General features: G+C 38.6%; 1 protein-coding gene across 1 annotated transcript; it reads right to left on the reverse strand.

Moving 5' to 3' along the window:
• Nucleotides 1-489: 489 nt before the first annotated feature.
• On the reverse strand, nt 490-17309 carry CCDC14 (coiled-coil domain containing 14). Its single transcript, XM_050900049.1, is given in 14 exon segments — nt 490-1379; nt 1382-1815; nt 3155-3287; nt 3368-3586; nt 4034-4113; nt 4732-4873; nt 5388-5964; nt 6990-7084; nt 7175-7414; nt 8486-8626; nt 8721-8793; nt 9493-9568; nt 10051-10106; nt 17166-17309. Coding segments are annotated over 14 exon segments (2958 nt in total). The 3' UTR covers nt 490-831.
• Between the last annotated feature and the right edge of the window lie 5629 nt (nt 17310-22938).

A 22938-nucleotide genomic window follows, 5' to 3' on the forward strand; every position in this document is an offset into this window, starting at 1 on the left:
TACCTTGCAATTGTTCTTTGGGGAAGAAAAAAAAATATGTGTAAATAAGGAAGTTTAATTTAGCCTTCTGCATCTAAGTTCCTCTTTAAAAAAAAAAAACCCAAACAAAAAACAACCTGAAGAGACCTACCTAGTCAAGGCAGAACACTTTTTATGTTCAAGGCAGCTCCACTTTCACCAGTTAAATTCCCACTTCTTGATTAAACCCAATTTGAATTAAGAAGCAATGCAGCGGAATAAGAAGTCCTGTTCACCTGTTTCTTTGATGCTGACACTACTGTTTGCACACCTTCATGGTGAAGCAGAACAAGGAGCTAGTTTCTTGAAACACACGGTCATAGCCAAGGAAAATAACTAAGTATGCAATTTTATAAGTTAAATTATAATGAAATAAAAATTTCTCTTTATCACATCTGTAACTGACTTCAAATGCATCTCTCTCAATGCTGTTCTAACTACTTAGAAAAAGCATGCAGAAAAGCATGCACGTGTACTTTATCATTTAATAGAAAAACTGTATTGCCAACAGCACATCAGTTTCTTAAACAGTTATCAGCTGCTGTTCTAAGAATTAATTTTGCAATTAAAGAGTATAAACCTAAGTCATGATTTAAAAAAAAGCACTTATACCAGTTATTTCAAGTTGTACACATCAAGGGAAGCAGCGCCAGAGCTTAATGAGGAACAAATCCCATCTGTAATTTAAACAGCTAGGAACAAGTAATTTCATACCAAAAAATACAAATATTTGTATCAGTACCATACTTATTAATATACTTCAGAAAAACCTAAATAATCCAAACAAGTGCACCCCATTTTGTTTCCTCATACTCATTGTTTCATAATGCTATTTTGCAGAGTTCTTTGTAACCTAGCTATGTTGGCATCCAAGGCTGCTAAGCTATTCTTAAAGTCCTCTTCATCTCGAGAAGTAAATGTTGAGAAAGAGGATGCACTCCACTCAGACTTCCCTGATATATCATCAAATGAAATGGAACTAAAATCAGCTATTTCACTGCCTTTTTTCCGAGAAATCTCTTTTGGAAATAGCATCAGTACGCGAGGGTATGCACCAGGCTGAGGTTGGTCTGGTTTATCTGTGAAGTCTTTTGTAGCTCCACTTGGAGTGCCTTTTGGCCTCATTTGGACTTTGTCTCCTTCTGGCTTCACTTTATCCCCTGTAACTTCAGGCGTGTTTTCCATAGTCTTTTCCACACTGTACCTAGCACTTAATTTATCCAGAATAGTTGGATCCTTTGATATCTCACATCCATTCTGCTGCACAGAGTTTGAGAGCTCACAGTGGTAGTCCAACATCTTACAAGCCCCTCTACTTTGGGGTAGCACACCAGTTCTTTCAGAGATTGGCTGCTGTTTTTAGAGGCATTGCTAGTCAATGGAATATAAACAGTCTCATCCAACTTGTTTTGGTCATCTAGTAAAGTCCCAGAATCACTAACTATTTCTGCATCTTGCTTCAGCGAGGTTAGTAGTAGTCTGGGAGCCGATGTTCCTTCTTCTGAGAATGTACTGTTTATTTTACTTCCTTCAGCAGCAAACTTTTCATAGGCTAGATTTTGCATTTCTAATTCTCCACTTTTATTTGAGAATTGAAGTTCTGTATCTGTCAAAATATGATCCACTTCTAATTTTTTAAGGTAAGTCATTACTGAAGTACTCCCAGGAAACGGATCAGGTTGCATCTGCTTTTCATGGTCTTCCAAAAGAGACTTCGAAAGACCTTTTTCAGATTTGGGTCTAATGTTGTCTACTGTGAGGTCAGACAGAAGCTTGGCCATACTGCCCTGCAAGGTTCTGTTAAGATAAGATCAATTAATCAGATTTAAAAGTAGTCACTAAAAAAATAGTTAAAAACTTTTATATAACACCACAACATTAGATTGATCAGACTGCGGCAAAGAATTGTCTTTCTACATGTTGTCATAAAATGTAGTATAAATGTGAACCAATTCCAAGTTTCTTGAATTTTCTTCAGCTCAGCTCAATGTGCCTATAAAGTAACTAAAATACCACAGCCAATGAAGTTCTCAAGATTATTCCCAATTTACCTCCTTTGAGTACTACAAAATGAAATAAATTGATGTCAAGAAACTGTTACAAAGCATATAGAAAGTTATCAAAAATGAGTGAGAAATTTTTTCTGAATTATTCTTCCCATTGCATCTAAATAAAAAAATACAATAAAAGAAATAATTCTTCTCATTTTCTGCTTTGTACATCAAAAGAAATGAACACGTAAATGCTTATGTATAGAGCATATACACATACACATGTAATAAGACATCATTATACTACCATCTGGTGGTCAGTACTCACAGAAGTGTGTAATGTGTCTGAAGTGTTGATTAAAAATATTCTGCCATTTCAATCAGTATCAACTATAAACAAGACAGACAACAGTTTAACTTCCTGTGCACATCATGTCCAAACAAATTTTATGTACATACCACTTTGAATGTGCAAAAAGCTATTTAGGGCTCCCAGCTTGCCACAATATTAATCATAAAAGACCACGATGAAATAAATTCACAGTAATAGTTCTAAAAAACTGTGAGTAACACCACCTTCATTCAGTGATCCAAGAACTCCCACCTTTACCCATAATTAATATCTGAGCATAATCTACTTCAAATGTGTGTACAATTAAAGAAAGGACTGCTCATTCCCACAGGAAGAGCTTGCTGTGTGTGTCCTGAAGACAGATCTTTCTGCAACTTCTTCTCAAAACAGACCAATTTCTGAACCAGTGTGAAGAAAGAAAAAAAAAAATAATCCCTCCTTAATTCAGGTTAAGAGTTAGCTCCCAAATTCTCCAGCTTCAAGGGAAATATCAGCAGGTTTTCAGGTCCATGCACTTCCCATGGAGCTCCTTATCGGCAGGTCTGCTATTAAGAGTTAAAACTTCGCACAAGTTACGGCAGATAGCATTTTACTTTACAACAGAACTCAAGTCATGGAGCATGACAACTCTGTTTTAAAATTATAGCACCATTGTAGCAAAAGTAACTAAAAAGAGAAGTTTTAGCCTACATGACCTCCTACCACCAAGATACTAAGATTACACTAATCCAAAGTATGGGGGGGAAAAAAAAAAGTGGTCAAGAGGCAAAAAAAATAGCTTAGCCAATAGTACCTGGTTAATTCACGCAGTCTGTTAACTTCTGCATCACGCTGACGTAACGTTATGCCCAAAATCTTATTTTCTTTCTCTGAAGCTTCCAGCTTAAACTGAAGGCTCTTCACGTTTGCTAATGCCTCTTCCACTTCTAAAACGCCAAGAAGAATTTACCTAATTATTTAAGTTTTAAAACACTAAATGAAGAATAAACAAATTCAAAACACATACCAATCTTGAGCTTGGTGGAATGAATGTCATAATGCTGTTTGTTTTCCAGCAATTCTTCTTCTTTATCTTGAATATCTTTTGCAAGACGTTTATTCTCTTCTTTCTGACTTTCTATTATTTTAATTAGTTCTTCATTTTTAGCCTGCAGTGACTCAAGGCCTTTCAGTGATTCTTTCAATTGACTCTGGAGCATCACATTCAAGGACTGCAAAGAAACTACTACCAAAAGCAGAACATAAAAAGTTTAAGTGCTTTGTGTGGTACAGTTTGAATTTCTAAATCAAACTAAGTGTTTAAATAATCTTGGTAATATGAATTTTGCTTACAGATAGAAGAAGGGTTTTTTGAGGCAGCAAGATAAAACTCAAGCTTTCTTCTTAGTTATCTAATATGTTATCTTCATTTTAAGAGGCACATAAGGAAAAATAACCTGCTTGGCAGTGGAAGAGCTGAGTCTCACTATGAGGAGTCTAAAGAGGCACAAGAATCCATGCAAACGCAGTTGCATGATTAGACGCACAACACTTAGTTCAGTTGCCACTAAAGGCCACAATACATACTGTTATTTTTTATTTACATATCTATATCTTTATATGTCTGTATCTATTTAAATAAAGCTTTAACAAAAATGCCCCTAACAAGCATCATTCTCTATTAGTACTTTACATTCATAGTTGCAGCTCTGTCCAGATGTCTTCTCACTTCTTTCTTGTTCTCTGAGTTGCTGGTTTAATATTCTTAGTCTCCTAAATGTGAATTGTGAAAAAGCACAAATTCAGAAAGTTCAGAATAAGTTCAAAACCACTGCATTTTAAATTAGTTTGATAAGAAGTTGCTACTGAGAATTAAATGTCACAGAATGTTTCAGAAATATAAAAAAGTTTTAATAATGCATTTTTCTTACATTCCTATATTTCTTCAACACAAAAGACCCTTTGCAAGTTCTGATAAATAACTTTCCCTGTGTTTTGAGGTAAAGTTCTACCCAGTTATGTATTTGAGAGCTCCCCTGAAATGAGAGACATTTTTGCATTTGAGAATACACTACAAAAAGAATATAATGATGCTGCAGTTTGCAGAGAGAATGATACTACATTGATCCCACCTAGACAAAGGCCCAATCATGATGTAACTGATGCTACTAAACCATCAATATTAACTGAAGCCTTGCTATATGTTATTTATTTTTAAACTATACAGCCTTACCAACACACTTTCTAATATATAAATACTGCACAGACAAGAATGAAAGGGTCATAACACTTACACCATAACAATGATCAAATATGCAATTTAGAACAGACCAGTTAAAGATGCTTTAGGCGCATTTGCAGTAAATACAGAATCACTGATGAGTTACTAACCTACGCAACTGGGCATTTTCACTTCTGAGAGGCTGTAAAGCTAGTGCTATTTCAGCTTGTATATTCGTACTTCCCACTACAGCTGGGAGCAATGATATGTAGTCTTCGATTTCACTCATCAACCTTAACATTTCTGAATCATCTGCAAGAGGTGAGGGAAAAAAAGACCCCATAAACATATAAACCTGTAATATGACAGTAATATTTTATATGCAATTAAGCAACCTACAAAGTGATATAATAGTATCTACTTTTTTTCAAAAAAACCTCATCTTTATTTTAACTATATTTATTTATTTAAAAATTTTAAGCTTGACTATGAAAACCATGCTTTAGGTTCTTGATAAATCACAACCCACCATCTCTCCAACCAACCTTGGTGGGACTGCTGTTGCAACCTGTCTACGCTGCTCCCTTTCTCAGGGGAAAACACTGTATATGAAATGAGAACAATCTTTACCCTAGCTGTTACGATAATGTTAAAATACTCCAAAAAATAATTTAATACTTATCCAGAGTGAAACATGAAGCTATTACAGTTGTGGAAAACCACTCTGACACATACAACTTCCAGAAACTGAAGTGCTCACTCATTTAATGCAGCTCATGCGTTATTTGTAGGTAATCGCTCTATTGCACAATGAAAGTGTCCTCACCTTGATCTGTTATCAGTGCTCTGAGCTCTCCCAGAAGATATTTTACAGTCTTAACTTTATGGGCCGTTTCTTCTGGACTTTCTTTTCTAGATTTTAGAACTTTCTTCACAAAACTTGTCTTACAGGTTGTATCTCTCACTGGGGCTATATCAAGCACATTCAATTCATCTTCTTCGTTGATGATGTCCTCACTGTGTTCTTCAGAAGTATCCTCCTCCTTGTTACTTGAAGCATTATGTTTTGCTGGACAATGATGATGGCACTTCTGTTCAGTCCTGCCATTCATCATTTCATGTGATTGTAACAGGGCCAGGTGAGCTTGTATGCATCTTATCAAATCTGCTTCTTTTATCTGTTGCTCGTGGTTTGGGGTCATCTCTCTGCCAGAAGATGATGGGATGAATGCAGGCACTGTAGAGTTACTTGATGCACCTGATGCTATACAAGGGATCACACTAGGAAGAGCAGTGGCAGACTGTATTTGCGCAGCAGTAGCAGGAGCAGCAGAAACTACCGGGCAAACCACAGGTCCTCCCATCTCTGGCACGCATTCATTGCCACTGTCTACAGGAACATCCTACGTAAAGATTATTCATATTAAACAAAAAATTAACATGATTTTTTTTTTAAATCTTAAAAAAAACCAAACCCACCACCCTTGTCTGACTCAATGTAGTCTTGAGCATTCTTTGCAAATTATAAAGGCAACTACAACTCGTTAATTGCATAATTTTCCAGTATATTAAGGAGTAATTAAAATGTAAATCTGGTTTAGATTACCTTTATCTTAAATATTATTGGCAACATTAAAGCCAGTTCTTTTTTAGCTGTTCTGTAAAGAAAAAAGCTCAGCAGTGTTTTGTTTTTGTTTTTTTTTTTGCTTTATGAACACTCATTCCTTGAATCAAACCAGAACAGGGAAGAAAAAAAAAAAAAAAAGACAACACTATTACCTTTCAATATTTTAAGTAGATGAATTTCTTAAAAGTCAAGGACAGCACTAGCTATACATGGACTGCCTGCAGATGGAAGGTAAAGTCTACAGTCTTACAGTTTCAAGGTGCAAGCCCTTTACCACATTTCCCCAAGGTGGCAGTTGGTACTCTCCATTAGTTCTATTCTATACCCTGAAATACACAAGTATTTTAAAATGTGGCTCTAAGACAATACACAGTGTCTGAAGAAATAATCAGCTCTGTCATTGGCAGGGAAAAGCTACATATCATATATGATTTCTTTTATCAGGAGTTGGTTAATGATCCTAATGTGCATTACTGACAATGTAATTATTAACAGTAATGAATAATTTCCTGCACCGTCCATGTTTGCTGTCCATTACAGAATTCACCATGCAGAAACAAGGAGCCTGTTGAAATGCCTCTAACTTCATTTTTTGGTGTCTATATAAAATGTATTTTAAATAGCAGTATTTTCTCTCACTATTTATTCTGTTCATCACTATAGGTTGAAATACGCACATTTTTTTCTTTAAGGAAAATTATTACATAATCCCAAGAAAACCCACACGAATAAATGTATAAATAAGTAGGCAGTGCTAACTTAAAACGTTTTATTAATAGTCAGATTCAAACTTTTACTTACTGACTGAGTAGACAAGGGATTAGCTGAATGCTGCAAGGACAGAGCTGATGTGGAGGTAGGTAATCGATAATTAAAAGCTGTAACATTTTGACATCCTAAAAGAAAACACCACTCATAGATCAGGGCAATTTTGGGCAAAACTCATACAGTAAAATAGCAGGCTCGACATTAATAGTGCCACTAACCGTGATTTAAGGTAGGAAAAGGAGTTACAGTAGGAATTTCATTACTGTTCGGTGGTGGCGGGCCCGTTATCAGAGACATCTGAGTTTGCACATGCTCGCACAGTTTCTGATGCATCACAGGAGAGTGTTGACTGCAAGGCACGTGAATTGGTTGAACCATCTGATTCTGTGCTGCACTGGAAAGTTCTTTCTCAGCAGAAGGTGTGGTGGATGAGACAAGTTTTCTATTTGATATTGGCACTATAGAGAAAGAGAGAACAAAAAACCCAGCTGAAGTTATCCATCTTCTCAATCTATACAAACCCATTGCGTTGCCAGGCAGACTCTGGCAGGTTCCTTTGAAAAAGAAAACCAAAACCTACAGCCTAAGATTCCAGTCAGATTTTTACTCACCAGCAAATTAATCCATCATTTTTTAATTCCAGACACAGCAACCTAACCCAGTCGGACAGACAGCTGTCCTTGAAGGAAGTACAGCGATCTAATCCTACAGAAGGCCAGTTCTAAAATGCAGTTCTTAAAATCTCTGCTTAGCTGCTTCCTAAGCTTTTAAACCATTTGGAATAACCCATAACAAAGCACTCTCCAAACCTAATTTTCTTATGTTAGGTATAATTAAAACTCCGTATTTTTACAGTGCTGGAAAGATATCAGCTATGTGCTCACCTTCTACAATTCACAAAATAGGCATTCTGCTACACGCTTAGTCTACTGGTCTACTGGATTAGAAATCACACAAAAGAAACGGGGTGGAGAGAGGAAGAAACGCTAATGAAAAGTGAAATATTTCAACTGAGAGCAACTCAGCCTACAGCACTCCTTTCCATTCAAGTGCTCTGGCCACTAAACCATTTGAATTCTTATTATTTATTGCAACACTTTCCTGTTTCCAGAAACTGATCTTTGAGAAAAGCCTGGCTGGACACCTAACTCCAGGACAGTTTACAGCTGCGTATCCCAAACAGAGACCAAGCACTGTAATGCTTCACTGTCCAAGAGAAATGGGGCATGGGTATTATCATTTTCCTCCACACTTCCTACCAGCCAAACTTGACGATGTTGGTGTTTGTAAATGCACTCAACTTTCTTCCTTGCACATGAAGCTCAAACATTAGTGAATTTTAGTAACTGTTGAGTACACATTTAAGGTTTCTAAAAGGCAATGAGTAATGTCTACATCCTTTTGTGGATCCAGCCCTGGATCAATCTATAACAAACAACAATTATCTGAAGCCTTGTTATATCTCAATAAGTTGAGGAGTCTCTCAATGTTGTTAAAAAAAAAAATTAAGCCCAAGAAAGCCCACTTACCAATTTCTTTTCGGACGTGGGCAGGAGTAATGTTTTTTTTCAACCCTTTCTTCTTGGAAATATTTCCTTTGGTTAGCAAAGGCTTGGAAGTAATTTTAACAGAAGTTGTTTTCCCAGGTTGTTTATATATAGTCTCCCTTCCTAGTATTAGTCAAAACAAAAATTAGTCAACAAAACAAATCAGAACAGTCTTACAAAAACTAAAAATGTAACTTAAATTTTCAATAGGTACAACCTGTAGCCTCATTTTGTAAGATATTCTTCAGTAAAGCTGCACAACGGTCAAGTCCATTATGAATAGTATCGACCTGCACAAAGAATACTGCAGTCAGAAAATGAGTATCACTGTCTTCTTTCAGTAAACCAAGATACTATTTTAGAGGAGAGTGTTCCCCACTCTGTCACCTGAAAAAGAACAACTGACAAGCAGCAAAAACATGTCATTTTCCATGTATTACTTTGCAATTACATGAAAGTTTGCAAACACATAAATTTTGCAAAAAAACCTAAATTGTGCTCTTGCACACGTGTCCGTTTGCTGGATTTTATGTTTTGTTAATTGCATGTGTGTGGTTTTTCTTCTTATTTCCATGTACAGCTAACCTATTACCTACAGTGTAATTCTATTTTGGAGATAATCGACTCAGCACTACACAGAAAACAGCACTGCAGCACTGACTCCATACAACTCTCTTCAGCACAAAACCTAACAAGTATGGCTATGTTTCTGCCAGGGCCAGCTCTAGTCCATAAACAGCATAGTTGTGTTTGCAAAATATATCCTGTGCCTTAACGAGATTTGTCAGAGCCAAACTCACTGCACACGAAGCCAACTTGCTTGTATCTGCAAGATGCAGTATAGACACCCTTGCTAGCTTTGCAGGAGCTATTTCTAGTCCAGATGCAGTAGTATCTAAATTAACCTGTTTTTCTTCTATTATTCAAGGTGTTCCAATTTCCCTTCTCTTTAGATAACAGAGATGACTGTATTAAAGTCATTTAATTACCTGATCATCAGAGTCAGTGGAACAGAGAGAGTATCCAGACTCCACATCAGAATGACATCCTTTTCTTAAGCGAAACCTGAAAAAGTCAAATTCACTGTTTACACTACCTCCTTAACATGCAGCAAAGTAAAAAATTTACTTTATTCAATAATAGCAAACTAAATTAATTTTATCAAGAAACAAAATATCTTTGTCTTTCTGAAAACTCTGCATTGCTGCAACAAGCATGTTTAGCAAATATTAACAGCTTATGTCAGAGGAGAATTCTGTCTTTACTCAACAGTCTTACATACGGCTAGTAACTACACAAATTCAATCTTTCACAAATAAAACACACAGAGATAGTCAACCCTGTATTTCTACAGGCAAAATTTCTATTCAGTTTGTGTCTGTCTATTCATGGGCTGCTTAGAACCTGGCCGTACTGCCTTTCAGCTAAAAACATTTTCTGATATACACAAAGAACTTCTGGCTAGTTGTGAGGTATGACAAGTGTAATGTTCCCAAATGCTCATATGTACACTCAATCTTAGATAGTATTCATGATTAAGGTCTTACTGTTTTCTTCCATTTGTTAATTTAGCTGCTCCTGTTAGCCTTCCAGAAGACAGTACCTGTTGATTACAGAAATATATTTTGATTTTCACAAAGTACTTCCACAACATAATTGAAGATTACCATTGCCCACTAATTCCAAGAACTGTTGCTGAGGCAGATGAGTTAAAGGTAATTTACAGCTCTCAGAACAAGGAGAGGGTCCACCGCTGCCATTAGGGCCTGAATCTTGTAGGTTTCATTTTACTAAACATGCTTTTACAGCATGAAGCTTTATTCATTTCCACAGCATTCTACAGATACAGTAATTCACTTAATGGCAGAGTCAAGGGCTGACATACAAACATACATTCCAGACTGAAGCCAAGCTCGATAAATACACACCTGAACTTTGGGGATTTTAAGAATAAACTACAGTCACAGCACAAAGCACGGATATGCCAAGGTGGAAGAATCCCTGAACAGTAAGCTTGTTGCGGTGCCCCTTACCGACACACACAAACCCGCTGAGCCCTGAGTAAGGACTGTTGGGCTAAGCCAGGAAAACAAAGGCATCCAGTGCCGGAAGGCCCGACTCCCCCTCAGGAGTCGTCACGCTGATCGCCCAGCTCCGCACTCGCCGGGGACACCCTCTCACCCCGCTCCGAGCAAATCAGGGGTCTAACGAGGCACCTTAAAGCGAGGGCTGAGACCCGACTGCAGACAAAGAGGGCTCCAAACGTCCCCGCTCCCCCCAGGACCCCCGCCCCGCACGCACCTTGCAGGGCCGCGGAGCCCCCGGCCTGGCCATAGCCCCAGCCCCGGCCGACGCGGGGGCGGGGCCAGCTACCGTCCCGCTCTGCCCTCTCCCGCGGGGCGCGTACCCGGCGCCGACCAATCCCGAGCCTGCTTGGCTGACGGACGGGACGGCCGTTACGGGGGGGCGGGGCTAACGCCCCCCTGACCCGCCCCGCTTGGCGCTCCTCGCTGCGCGCCGGCGGCAGCTGGCGCGGGAAGGGGAAGAAGCTGCGTTACGGGGAGCGATCGAGGATTGGCGGAGAACGGGCGCCGAGGAGCCAATCGGAGGAGAGAAGGGGAATGGGCGGGGCTAAGGCGGGCTGTGAGGCCGTTGGCGGTTGTGGTCGTCGGGGTGTGAGGGGCTAGCCGTCCCCTTCAGGGCTGCCCGCTCGTGCCTCGGCCGCCCTGAGCAGCGCCGGCACCTGCCGCTCTGCTTAGTAAGAAAAAATTCACCTCATATAGCTGAGTCTGCCCGTCCCAGTGCTGTCCTCTCACGGCCTGCTCTCTGGTGCTTTAGGGGTCCTGCGGGAGCAGGAGGCCCTGTGGGGCAGGGACTCCGTGCACTCATAAAATACATGGAAAAACGGGCCTTGCAGAGGGGTGGGCCACTCTGAAGGAAAACTCGGACATCTCTGTGGGGCACTGCTCATAAAACTACCTCAGGGCCTGTGCTTGCTTGTGCGGTCTGTGTCCTGCAAGTCCTCAGGGGCACAAAAGGTAAAAGCAGGCTGGTAGCAAGTCAAAGGGAACTGTAGATATTTTGTGTACAGGCTAAAACCATCAGTTCTTTGTTCTCTATGCTGGCTTTCAGCTAGTGCTAAATCTTCTCTGGCAATCCCTGAAAAAACCCGTGTACATGGGTCATAAAGGATGGTGCCTCAGGTTTCACACACACACGCTGGCATATTAGTATTCTGCATATTCGTTTTTATTAGCTGAATAAATAGACCTGAAAACATAGCATTGAAAGCAATTACATTTACTCAGGCTGAAAATGTGGTTACATTACTATGTTATTAAGAGTACTATAGCAGAAGTGCATATAAATATTCAACATCTATGCTCTCCCAATGTGTAAATTGTGTTATTAGGTATTACTGTGTTAACATTTACATTGAAACTGCTGAACTTGAAGTAAAACTATGTTGTGAAGATATTTGTCGTCTTGTCAAAAAAACCAGAAGGGTTTTCTGGCAGGAATTTGGAGACTGCTTCAGTTTTTCTCTTTGAAAAATATAAAATAAGATGATTACTGTAATAGGAGAACAGCTGAAGGAAGGAATATAAACTAGAAAAATGGAAGAAGATGAAAACAGCTCAAAAAGACATGTGGCAACTACTAAACCAGTGCCAGAACCATTGGTATACTTTTTTCTTAAGGGCGTTTGTGGAAGTTTATGAGTAAGTTCTTATTGAACTGATAGATGTGAGTACAGCAATTTAAATAATTAAGGAAGAATGATCCCAAGTTGTTTAGCAACAATTAACAGTATTAAAAAAACAATCCCCCCCAAACCACAATCCCATCCTTTGATTTGACATATTATTTGAATACACATAGAACAACACTTCATTTTTTCATCAAAAGGAAAATTAATACAGAAAGCTATCGAGTTCCATTCTTGTCAACTGAACCATTTTGAAACTATGGATGAAATAGCAAGATTGTCTTATTAATAATTTTAAAAAATGCAACTGTAAAGATAGAAAAATTGCATAAAGAATAAAAATTCTCATGAAGTCACAGACCTCCAAGTGGTCAGTCTTTAAAGAAAAGTACAAGCTGTCATGAGACTTGTGATAAAACTACAAGAGTTAGCAACAGCAGTGTATTCTGAGCATAGAGTTAGCTATCAGAAGAGCTAGACATTTTTTCTGACTGACATTGGCTTTCTTCATTGAAACAGTGTGAGGAATCACTGAATATCTCTGGACCTGTCTGGTTGTTATGGTAAAATTGTGATTAAAAAAAAGCTTATTCTTTGTCTTACATACAGAAACGCTTCAATGTCATGTGCTGCATTCATACATAATATTATATTGTTATTCATATTCATGATCAAGCTATGTTTCAGAGAGAAAATTAAATTCCATTTTATTCCATTGCATTTCATTAAACCAATTTCATCTTTTCTTCCTGTTTGACAGATAACTAACATTCCCCAAACATTTCCAGGGTCACGATTTTGGATGTGGCCGAGGCCAGGTTTGCTCAGCCTTTGGGAAAGCAAACTGTGGCCATCTTCCAGATTCCAACACTATGTGGTATAGCAATAATGCTAAAGGCAATTAAAAAAAATAAAGCTGGCAAATGCAACATAAATAAAAGTATAATGATGAGCAGCATTGTCCTGAAGAGATGAAAGGGACTTCTTGGATTTCCATGATTTATCTCAAATTTGATGTTGTGCCATATCTAAAGAATTAGTTTATGTAAAGAAATAAGGATTATATTGTTGTTAGTGAGGAGGAATAATAAATTAGTTTTACAAATACTGTACAATGATGTCCACGCAGTGAAACAGAACGAAGTGTGAAGTGGGATATGATAGCTTAACACAGGTCATCATGCATTGGACCACCTACGCAGAAAAACCATGTTACAAACTAACTGGATATTAACTCTACTGTGACAGAACATGCTCTCCTTAACAGAAAGTGGTTGACAAATTGGACATAATTTAGAGAATAGTGACAGGACCAGTGTAGTACAGGACAAAAATACCTGTGGAGGAAAAGACTCAAATCATTAACCAGGGAAAAGCTGCCTGAATTATGAATAATTAAAACATATATGTAGTTGTATTTGCAATCTTAATGCTTGAGGTGCCATTCATGTTGCATGAAGCATCACTGAAAATAACAAAAAGCTTATTCTTACTCTAAATAATTTACAGTTTAAGTTGAAATACCAGGGTAATACAGCAAACTGTATACAAGACTGATGCGCTTAATAATGACGAAGAAATAAATATACTTAGAACATAGCTTTCAGGGACCAAAGATTTTTGAGGGGATGATTCTCAGATAAAGTAAAACAAAGCTCTTTCATTTCAGGAAGGAGAGAAAGAAAACAAAATGAAGCTAATAAAGGCGAGAGAAGACATTTGTAAAACAATCCAGTTTCATCAGAAAATGGGGCTTTTTCAGTACCTACCTAGGAAAAACAAGTCATGTTCTCATTCACTGTAAGTTCTGGAAGTCTCCTGCTACCACTACTAACAAGGTCTAGTGATCTAATTAAGTACTAACCTAAGCATGATCAAGCACTAGCACGAACTAATATTAAGCTTTCCTCTGAATGGGTTACAACCAAGAATTTGCGTGGACTTAACAAAGGAGTATTTCACAAAATTAGGAGCTTTTTATGAGACAAGTAGGCCAAGAATAAAAATGATAACTGATTGTTGTTTAAGACTATTTTGGTAGGTGCCCAAACCCCCATAAATGCACAATTAAGGAATAAAGCTACAACTTGGCTAATGGAAAGAGAATGAACAGCTTTTTTGTCTATCCACCTATCCTTCAATCTACTTATAACAAACAGAAAAGGGGACAGGAATAGCAATGAATATGTAGTTAAGAATACAACCGACAGAAAACAGGTCCTTCATTTATCAAAGACAGGCTTAAGGGATGTCTTGATGACAGTAAAAATACTGTTAGAGGAAGCAGAAATTTAGTAGAGAACTTTTCAGTTTGATAGGTAAAGATATAATGAGGAGTTTAAGCTGGATATTATGGACCCTAGAACTGTGGTGCAATTGTAAAATAGTTTTGAAAATAATCTACAGAGTGTTCTACTAGATGTTCAATGTCTCAGTCAAAGATACGCTTTAGTTCAATCATCCTTACTGAAAGCTACAGCAGGAGTCACTGCATGGAAGACCCATGACCTGTTTGGTTCAGAAGGCCTGTCATCAAATTTTGATTTTGTGATGTATTTGGAATGAATGGGTGTATAAGCCGTGAATTTCTTCTTCCTAATATGTAAATATAGTGGGAAAAATCAAAACAACTTAGCTTTGGCCTGTCTGCCCACATTTAAGTGAAGTATCTTGTGTAAAGCACATTAAATGCTCTTCCCCTTGAGCAGTTCTCACAAGGACAAGATCATAAAAGTATTGAGTTATGACTTGTAGGAAACATTACTAAGATTCAAGCTGTTTTTGACCTTTCTCAGCTGTCTCATTTAAACTGATGGCAGTTTAAATAACAACCCAGAGTTTTCAGAAAGCTGGTGACATGCTGCACAAAGTACTGGTGCATGAGTTTTGAATGCCACAAGATGGCGCCACGTGAACATAAAATAATAAGCACTGCATTTAAACCAAAAAGTGACTCGTTACTGCCATAAGGTAAATCGATGCACAATTTTGTTTCAGTAACATTAGGACAATTCCACTGGTATTTCATAGACTCTTTGTCAAAACTTGTCTTTTCAGGCAATCCTACTGACAGGAATAATGTTTTATTAGTGAAAGTGTATGTAAGAAAATAGTAATTTTTGGCTAAAACTTCATAGCACTATTTATTTATTGCTCTACTAAATATAAAATCTACCGTGACATCAAAATGACCTTTAAAAACACATAGGCTATTTTCACAGTATGCGAGTTTCATCTAGAATCTGATGACTTTAGGGGAAGAACAAACTCTTAACAGATTAATTTCTCAAAACATTTCTCATTTTCATTCTAAGTTAGAAAAAGAAATGAAGCAAGAGAAGAACAGCAAATAAAGTATCTAAAGAGAATTGCCTCTAATTAGAGTGCTTGTCCAAATTTCCCATGAGGCAGGTTTTGGAGTTACTACTAGTGGTGAGAGTATTGAAGACAAGGGTCAATGAAGTTTGTTCCACTAAGGTTAAATCTTGTAACTCTTGTTTTAGGAGCAGATTCATAGATAAGTAAGTTATAATATTTGAGAGACTTTTAAAATAACATACTTCTATTGCAAACAGCCAATAGAGCTTTATCCACACATTTCTGCTTGAAGCTTTAACTTCCGTTTGAGCTGTACCAGATCATTCAGATGATCTCAGGAGGTCCCTTCCAAGCCAAGTGACTGTGTGATTCTGATTCGGAACTTTTTTCTTCTGCTTTTTTTTTCTTCAGGTCCACTCTTGATTACCTCAGTGTAATCTGTTGCCTTGCTCACATCCATGGCCCAGTCTCATCTGAATTAAAGCTTTCAGCTAGAAAATCAAGTTGGTTGTACCAATATAATAACAATGCTATAACCAGGGCTCTGCTAATCCTCCAAATGGCCCCACATATGAATTATGGAACTATGTAGTCTTCAGTATGTAAACATTTGCCCAACGCTGGTATTTGGGATGAGAGAGAGGGGTCGTTTCCTAAGATCTGCAGGTGAATCAATCACATCAATACATCTAACTAGTCATGTCAGCTCAGTAACCTGGTTGTCTTCCACTGCTAACAGAATATCACAAATCTATTCTCCTTTCTCTATTAAATGGCTAAAATAATTGAAGAAGCAACACATTTAAGTGCTGTGGGAAGTATCTAGGTACTTTTGTGAATCCGTAGTGAGATCTGTGACTGTATTTGCTGGGTTGTCAGCATTAACTGATGGGCTTTTACATTCTGGTTTCTTGAGGTTATGCGAGAAGACTGCAATCTGTTTCCCATACAAATTGACTATCAATTGCTATTAGATCTAAAACCATTACCTGCCCTTTGGTTTTCTTAGTAACTGAAAACACACGTTACGATACTAAGTTTCCCTCATATTCTTGGGTTTCTTTGGCAGAGATTGTCTGAATACTAGGTAGTGGTGAAAAGATGCTGATCTGTTTCCTTTGACACAAGACGTTTGCTCCAGTCATCTACAGTAACGATACAAAATCAGAGTGAGTGAAGAATAGCAAGACAGAGCCCGGATACTTTTCATCAGTCATATCTGCTCAGTGATGCTGGAAACAAAGGAACTCTTTTGGGCTTACCCTCACATCTACAGCATAGTGCTGCAGAAACGGCTTTAGCAAATTGTTAGATGAAGCTTACAACCTTTGTCCCTGTCTCTCCAACTGTCTTCCCCAATGCTTAATGTGTTGGGAATTGTCTGGAAAGGAAAAAGCTGGCAAAGAGCCTACTACAAATATTCTAGCTCCATTGATCCCTGAAAGAATGTAGTTAAAGTAATTCCCTTAGTCCTAAAAAAGATTTCCTCCTGACTTTAAAAACAGCAGCTGGGTTAGTGGTTAGCTGGTTAAAACATGTGATTACTCAGTCTCCTTTTTCAACATAAACATTAACTGAAAATCACAATATACAGCATATTCATTCAGGACAACATGAAAGTATGAATAAACTTACAACTCCAATCAGTTTACATGCCAGGGCTAAAAACTTCAGCCACTCAATTTCTTCAGTAAAACGTCCAATATTCATTACACTCGCAAATAAGTCTTCTGGGAGATTCAGTGCCTCCCACGTGTGAGCCAGTCCACCTACGTGCATTATAGCTCTCCCTTCCACCTGGAGATAAGCACAAATTAAAAATGCATCACAGGGAAATGCATACTATTTTGCCTCCATTCAGAGGAAGACAAAGTTTTCTGTAATCCAATATCATGCCCAAAATACTTGGATTGGGCTTGACCTAGGCTTTTCTTTTTAAAGTGTGCTGTGATGACTAGGGGCTAGATATATAGGGAGCATCAGTGATATCAGAGACTAACTGGATGTCTGAAGCACATGTTTGGTGGGTACAGTTAAGAAAGTTTATAGCAAAAACACTCCATAAGTAAAATGGGAGGAAAAAGTGGAAGCACATAATGATTACAAGTTATAAAAATACAGGTAAAATTAACAGTGTGAGTACAGGAAATAATTACTTCTGTAACATCTGGAAGGATGTTAATTTTACAGGAGCATGGCCTGACTATAATTTTAAATTTGTTCTGGACATTTATTCATGCATATTCTTTCTTTGGCAACAGTGGTATGACTTGGGTGAGCAAGTGATCTGAGTATGAAAACCATAAACGTTCAGGGCCAAAGGAAGCACAGCTGAAGAAATAATCTACTTTCTGCTGTATAGAAACAGCTAATACATTAGTATTCACCATCCATTATATTTGTATTAATGATACAGAATGTTTATGGACACAGAGGTGAAAGCAGATTATCCAAACTGAAAATGTAGTCAGTGTAACAATATTACTGGAATAATAAATATAATAGAAAGCCTATGGATGTAAATTATCAATGTCTTATATATATGCCCCAGAAGTGGGGACGATATTTCTTGCTCTTTGATCCAGGACCTTTAAGAGCTCTGGTGTGATGTCTTTCCACTCTGTCCCGGGCACCCTTCCTGATCTCTGGGGGAACATCACCACAGACCACAGCAAATGTACAATAATTCAGACCTATGGCATCAAACTTAAGATGCCAAAATAAAGAAGGCAAGCCTAGAGGTCGTCTGGTCTCTCCTTCTGCCCCAAGGCTGGATCAGAGATGTCTGTGCCCATCCTGCCAGGAGTTTGTCTAGCCTGCTCTTGAAGACCTCCAGCCTTTCCGTGTAGCATTCTATGTGCCACGGCCCTGAGGGCATCAGTGGCCTGAATGGCCTTGACCAGCCTCCCCTGGAATTACCCCCATGCCTGCCCTTGGGCCCAGGACCCTTATTTCAGCCCAGCCCAGGGCCATCAGTCCCTGTCCCAGCAATGCCGTAGGATGTCAGGCTCTAGCTCCACCACAGCCCTGCTTTGCTTGGCCATGGGCCCTCCTGATCCCAGTCTGCTGGCTGACTGCTTGGCTTGACCTTGGACCTGCCTCATCACCAGGAACTTGCCTGATGACATGGGCTCGGGGCTGCCTCCCCTGGCCTGCCCTGATCCCTTGCTGGGGGCAGTGGGACAGGCTCTGGCTGGCGGGTCTCTGCCCTGCCAGCTGTGGCATTGCACGTGGCTCCTGGCTTCCCACCCCTGAGGGAGCAGCTGGCCCCTGCTGCACTCTGAGCTACCACCCCCCTGAGCAATTTGTTGCAGTGCTTCACTGCGAAAGTTTGTCCTCCTCCCAGCTTAAATCTTCCCTGCTCCATTTTATTTTCTATTCTCCATGAACTTGGAGAGCATCGCTTCCCTTTCTTCTTTGCAGTAGTGTTTTAAAGATTTGAAGACAATTGCTATGTCACCTTTGATATTCTATTTTCTATTATAAACAACCTGAAATTGCTCAATCCTGCCTGTGTGTTGTGTTTCATAAAATTTTAGTTACTCTCATCTGGAGTCTTCAGCTGATACACATCTTTCTTGAAATATGATGCCCAAAACTGGACAAAACACTCCAGCTGAGACCTTACCAATGCTGAGAATAACAGAAGGATTACATCATCTGTCTATAAATGATACCCCTGTTTATATTTCTCAGTACAAAGTTTTTCTCTTTTGCAACAGCACAGTGTTGTTAACTGATGTTGAACTTGAATTTCACAATAGTCCTCAAAACTTTCTGCAACAGCATGAGCTATCCAGTTATTCCTTATGTTGTGTATATTGTTGCTGAATCCTGACTCACTGTAGAATTTTGCACGTTCCCTTATTGAATGGCTATCTTTTTTCCACAAGATTTCACTAATCTGTTAAAATATGTTAAGGGAATTTTTAATCTAGGGTTCATCCCCTAGGTCCTCAGGATTAGAATCTGCTCCCTTTAATCTACCCACATGTAGCTGCCTCTACAGACTTCTCCTATCAAATACTTTCCCTTCCTATCGGCAAAGTAATTAATAACACAGACATTTCAATTATGATTTTGATTCAAAGTTAACACCATAGTGTAATGAATAAGTTTTGTCAGAAGACATTGTAAGAAAAATTCAGTGTGTTACATCTGGTATACTGCTTGGTTATTCCATTTTAGGGTTGCTGCTGCAGTGGATTGGCTTCAGAACATGGCAGTGGGGTGATGGAGAAACAGGTTCACAATAAATTTTGCAACTAATTGTATATACCATGCTTATGTAATTTTTACGTATATTATTATTGAATATTATTTTTTGTCAATTTGAGGAATTCCCTGATATTTAAAAAAATGCCAGAATCTTCTGCCTGTGAAAATGATGAGCTTTGGTTATCTTTCTGGTGAATTAGGTAAAACATGGGCCTGATGCTGCAGTCCATTTAAAATGGAATCTCAGCTGGGTCAGATATGTAACTGATGTAAATCACTACAACTCCATTTACCCTAGCTAGGAAGCTGACCTGTATTCTCAGTTTAGCCACTGGGCACTTTCTGAAACTGATCTTATCAGAGGTCTAAGTATTTTTTTCTCTTTTTAGACCTTAACCTAAAGCATTTGAAATAATTAGGAAACTTACTATTTATTTAATAGTAGGCTTGGCGTTATTTCCTTTAAAAACCAAGTAATAGTGCTGAAAATATATCATTATCTGCTCCTTGAAAACATATAGGAAATGACTGAAAATGAGCACATCTTAGATATGTCTCCTTAGGCCTGGGACTACATCAAAGGATGCAAGTAACAGCATGAAGGTAAAATGTTGTCTTCATCTTAAATTATTCAGTAGAAGTAAAGAGCATTAAATCATTGATATCGTCATCTTCACCTTAATTATCTTATCTGAGAAAAACAATCACTGATGTAAAGTAGACCTTAGTCATGGAAAAGCATTTATCCTCTAAAACAGGGTTCCCCTAACCTGTTTTATAGGATGGGAACTATGCTTCACTTTTTCTCATCTAGCTCCAACACAGTCTTTACTTGGAAAGTCTGCTTTTGATCTTCCATTTCATTTCAATATTTCTCAGCTAAAGTTCTCAAGCAATCATTTTTACTTCCACTTATGGAACAGCCATGTAAATCCTTCAGTGATATCGTCCTCATCATATTTCCTTAAATGTTTGGGCAAATACTTACAAAACCTTTCTCAGGATCTGTCTCATATCTCTTTTACGGAAAAAAAATTATAAATAAATCACCTAAAAATCACTGCCTTCAATTTTGCCCAGCCTGGTACTGAAAGTGACTGGAGATCTTTTCCTATCTCATGACTATTTGTTGTCTTATGAGAAATGAATTTAGTGATCTCACTCTGCTTTCTAGTGAATATGTTAGCATAATTTATGACTCCCACAGCAGAGAAGGCTGAAAATATAAAGACTTGAAAACAGGTTTTTCTTTTTCTAATATGAGTCATCTTGAATTACCGCTGAGGGACATTGCCTGGCTTAGGCCAGGGAAGCTTGAACTCTTAGTGTCTGTGCTTCTCCATATAGAGAGACATAAAGGAGCTATATAGGAGAATTTCTCTAAGGCAATTGCTACATCCTCTGTCCTTGTCCAACCGCTTAAATTGCCAATATTGACTTTAAACTCAGACGTGTTGTAACGCTTGTTATATCATGGGACTGGCTGTCTTGTGAGCTCTGTGAGTCCTGCCTCAGGTGGACGAGGGTCTCCTTCTCAGGGTTGAATTAGGCTCAGGTGACCTGATATCTTGGTCATACAGAGGCTGACCTGACATCCAGAGACTGTCCTGGCTTTTGAGTAAAACCTATTGGATTTTTTTTTTCCCCCTATTGGGCTTCTGTCAAGATGTTGGATTTTCTCCCTTTCCTTCTCTTTGGTTTGATTTCCAGAGCAATAACTTATTCACAGCTTCATTTCCAGTTTCATTCTCAGAGATGGAAGTGGCGGCCTCAGTCTTAGCACCTGTGTCAGAACACATGAAAGAAGCTTGCTGACCTAAAATAAGCCGTTTCTGTGCTCAATGTCTCCCACTGAATCCCTCACTTTCACTCACAACTCTAATCCCCATTCAGAGGCCAGTAGTTGTCATCTCCCTTAGTTTATTTCCTGTTTCTTTGCCTTTTTCTTGCACCAAAAGTGTCAGCCCTTTTGTTATGATGGACCTACCTTTACAAAGTTGAGTGCTGGCTTCTTGCTTCCTGTCCCATCTGGTCTCCTCCGGAGAGGAGTATGACCTACGCTATCATGTTGTGAGCTTAGTGAGCACTTCGGTATGTATGGGATAGACCTTTAAACAGACTGGCTTCTAAATGTGCTTCAATTGATATTAGGTACCTTAGGCTCAAAATGCAGGCTTTTTCTAAAGATTTCCAGAGCCTGATATTAAAGAAATGTCTTATTTCTTTAACAAAAAAGTCAGGAAGGCAGGTCTGATTTTAAACATTTGATTTAGTGTTTGGATTATGTTTCTGCATGAGAACCAGAGGATGAAACTGAAAACAACTGTTTACAGTCTTGAAACTCATTCATCTACTTTTGCTGTTCAGTCTGATTAAAAGTGAAATGAATGAAAAAAAAATTGTTATAATAATCTCCCAAGTGATTACTAACAGACAAAATAGGACTTGGAAAGTGTTAGCTCAAAACCAGTAAAAGAAAAAACACTTCTGGAGTTGAATTCCTACTGTACAGAATGCTAGTGAAACTGGTGGATCAAGAAATCATGCCAAGAAAATTGTATTAACTTCCTAAAGATTTGTAAGCCACAATGAAAAATTACAAAAGATGACGTCCCAAAAACTTGAGCTCCTCCAGGCCTTGAATATCTATATTTCTACACTTGAAAAATAACCACGCCATATGACATTACTACTTGTATTCTTTGCTCTGCTTAGTGAATGTTCCTCAGTATAAGTCCAGTGATTCCCACCTTGCTGTTCTCAAGTCAATTAGCTCCTTTTCTTCTACTGTTCCACCCCCTATTCTTGTTTCACTTCCCAACCCTTTGCAAGTCTTCATCCTGAAATACCTCCCTGAACTCTTAAACATACAGTTCACCACAAAACTGTCCTGTAGCAGATAATTTCCTCCCATTCCATAACCAATGTCCACGCAGATATCCCACCTCTTCATAATTTTCCCACCTTAACACCACCCTCTCCGCCACTGTCCTCTGCATATTAAGTTGTTCCTGCTCCATGCTCATCCTTACTCCAGTTATCTCCCTCTCCACCTGCCTGCCTGTCCACTGGCCCTCTCTCCCCATTTCCAAGCTCTTCCCCATTTTCCATCATTACCAGAGGCTGAGATTTTCTCCATGGAGCTTGGCCAGTCTTAAGGAGAGGAACCATTGGACCTGGTTCTAGAAGC

This window comes from Gymnogyps californianus, chromosome 7 (assembly GCF_018139145.2).
Source record: "Gymnogyps californianus isolate 813 chromosome 7, ASM1813914v2, whole genome shotgun sequence".
NCBI classification, from domain to species: domain Eukaryota; kingdom Metazoa; phylum Chordata; class Aves; order Accipitriformes; family Cathartidae; genus Gymnogyps; species Gymnogyps californianus.